The sequence below is a fragment of the Cnephaeus nilssonii genome, assembly GCF_951640355.1.
Source record: "Cnephaeus nilssonii genome assembly, chromosome: 13".
Lineage (NCBI taxonomy): Eukaryota > Metazoa > Chordata > Mammalia > Chiroptera > Vespertilionidae > Cnephaeus > Cnephaeus nilssonii.
The window spans coordinates 18,814,276-18,816,849 of NC_137084.1; the positions used below are offsets into that span (position 1 = coordinate 18,814,276).

Genomic DNA, 2,574 nt, shown 5'->3' on the forward strand with positions numbered 1-2,574 from the left:
TCAAGTCATTTCTGTTCTTTATTCTTTGCCACTACACATTATGCTGAAATATGTGTTATCTTATGCATTGGCATTTATATTTCTGTAGTTTGATTTCTAAAGGAGGGATTTCTAGGTCAAATGCCATATAAATTTTAAATAGAAACTACCAAGTAATTTTGTAGAAATGGAGCAATTCTTCCTATCATCAGGAAAAATAACGGTGTACATCATCAAACAGGAACTTCGCCATCATTGAAAACTTTAAACGTTTCATCTGCTGTGAAAGGCACTGGATTGCATTTTCATTGCATTTCACTTACTTGACCAATCATGATGTTGAACATTTTTCCATACATCTTTGGCAATTTGCATTCCCATTTCTGTGAACTGCCTATTCAATAGTCCATTTATTCACTATTTTTATTTTTATTGTAAATTTTGGAATATTCTTTGAATAGGGAACAAGGAATATTATCACATTGTTTGGCACATGTGCACAAACTTTTCTCTCATTTTATTACTTGTCTTTTAATACTGTTCCTGGTGCTTGGAATTTTCCATAATAACTTTTAGTTTTATGGTTCAGATTAAATAGTATTCATGTACCCATGATTGTACAAATATTTACCTAAGTTTTCTCCCAGTATATTTGCACATTTATATTCTCAATTCATCTTGATATTATTTTGAAACCACATGATTTCACAGTGAATAAGACTAAGGCAGGAAAATATTTAAGAACTACTTTTTTTTTTTCAAATAACCTGTGAACTAGCAGAGCCAGGACTTACCTGCAGTTTCTGATTTCCACTCCAATATTCTGTGCATTCTGTACCAACATCTGTGGTGCAGCACACATATAATTCTATTCTAACTACCAATTAGAATTTTTTTTCTTTCAAACATCCTCCTGAATGCATCTTTCACCTCCTTGTTTCTCAAGCTGTAGATAGGAGGGTTCAGCATGGGGATGACCACAGTATAAAATAGAGAAATCACTTTATTGATATCTAGGAAGGAACCTGACTCAGGAAGAACATAGGTAAAGAAAAGAGTCGAATACAGGATGCAGATGGCTGCCAGGTGAGAAGAGCAAGTGGAAAAAGCCTTCCTCCTCCCATCAGCAGTCTGGATCTTCATGATGGCCACGAGGATGCACACATAGGAAATAGTAATGATTAGGCCACTGAGGACTCCTATAGCTCCAGCCAAGATGAAAAGCACTAACCTATTGTTCTGGGTGTCTGCACATGCTAGAGACAGCAGTGGTGAAATGTCACAGAAGAAGTGATTGATAACATTTGGTCCACAGAAAGGTAAGCAAAAAGTGAGAACTGTATGGGTCGTTGTACTTATAAGAGCCAAGGCATAGGGCCCTGCCACCAGCTGCACACAGACCCTCTGGGACATAATGAGCGTATACAACAAAGGCTTACAGATGGCCATATACCGGTCATAGGCCATGGAAGCCAGGAGGAAACATTCAGTTGCAACAAAAAGACCAAAGAACCACAACTGTGCAGCACAACCCATGAAAGAGATGCTTCTTTTCTCTGCAAAGATATCACACAGTGTCTTGGGGGCAATGGAGGAGGAGGAACAAATATCTACAAAGGACAAGTGGCTGAGGAAAAAGTACATGGGTGTGTGGAGCCTGGGATCGATCCATATGAGAGTGATGATCCCTAAGTTACCCCCCAGTGTGACAAGATAGATGAAGAAAAGCATGACAAAGAGTCCAATCTGCTGATGGAGATGACCTGTGAGGCCCACGAAAAGAAATTCAGTCACTGCCGTCTGATTCTTGTCTCCCATTGGTCATTTATAATCTGCTATAAAAAAATTTTTTTCATTATTAAAAACATAGCATTAACAGTCACAAATAATATTTTAACCTAATGACAGATTAGCTAATCAGATCTATAACATACAATTATTGAAACATTGTGTAAATATTGTTGAACTGGAAGACTATATTTCTAGAAACTAGGTCTGGACAGTGGTGCAAAAATCTTGCACATACTTGGGCTATTTATCCTTGATCTCTTTGGATTTCATACTCTCTCTCATAAAAAGAGTCCAACTATCTAAAACTCCTTCAAGTTATAAAATTGTATTTAAAATGAGAATTACTCTTTGTGTTTCACCTTAGATGGAATAGTAAAACCCACTCAAGAATACCCTCAATGGGAGTACTGTCCGATCCTAACATCAGCCATTGGGAAAGACTAAGCAGGGAAGTTCTTGTTCTTACTGAATAATCAGTGGCATTCTAACATTATTAAGACACAATTTATAGATGTGTGCATCAATCTATTTCCTACTACTATTTCTAAAAGGATGTGGAGATAACACACAAATGACAAAAGGGTTATTCATATAAAGGACTGTGATGTGTGAAGAAATTAAGAGGTCCCACTTTTGAGAGAAAGTGGTATGTGTTGGACAGCAGGTTGTCATGGAAATTGCATAGAAGATAAAGCATCTGTTGCACCAAAATAATGTAAATTTATTTTATGTGATTTCTCATATTTCTATAAACATCTTTTAAGGCACTTATCCTGAAATCTGCCAGGCAATGTCAATTATAGT

General features: G+C 36.7%; 1 protein-coding gene across 1 annotated transcript; it reads right to left on the reverse strand.

Moving 5' to 3' along the window:
- Positions 1–852: 852 nt before the first annotated feature.
- On the reverse strand, positions 853–1,797 carry LOC307109357 (olfactory receptor 5G3-like; the record flags this gene model as incomplete). Its single annotated transcript, XM_079788043.1, has 1 exon — positions 853–1,797. One exon carries the CDS (start codon positions 1,795–1,797, stop codon positions 853–855), a length of 945 nt encoding a protein of 314 aa, XP_079644169.1.
- Between the last annotated feature and the right edge of the window lie 777 nt (positions 1,798–2,574).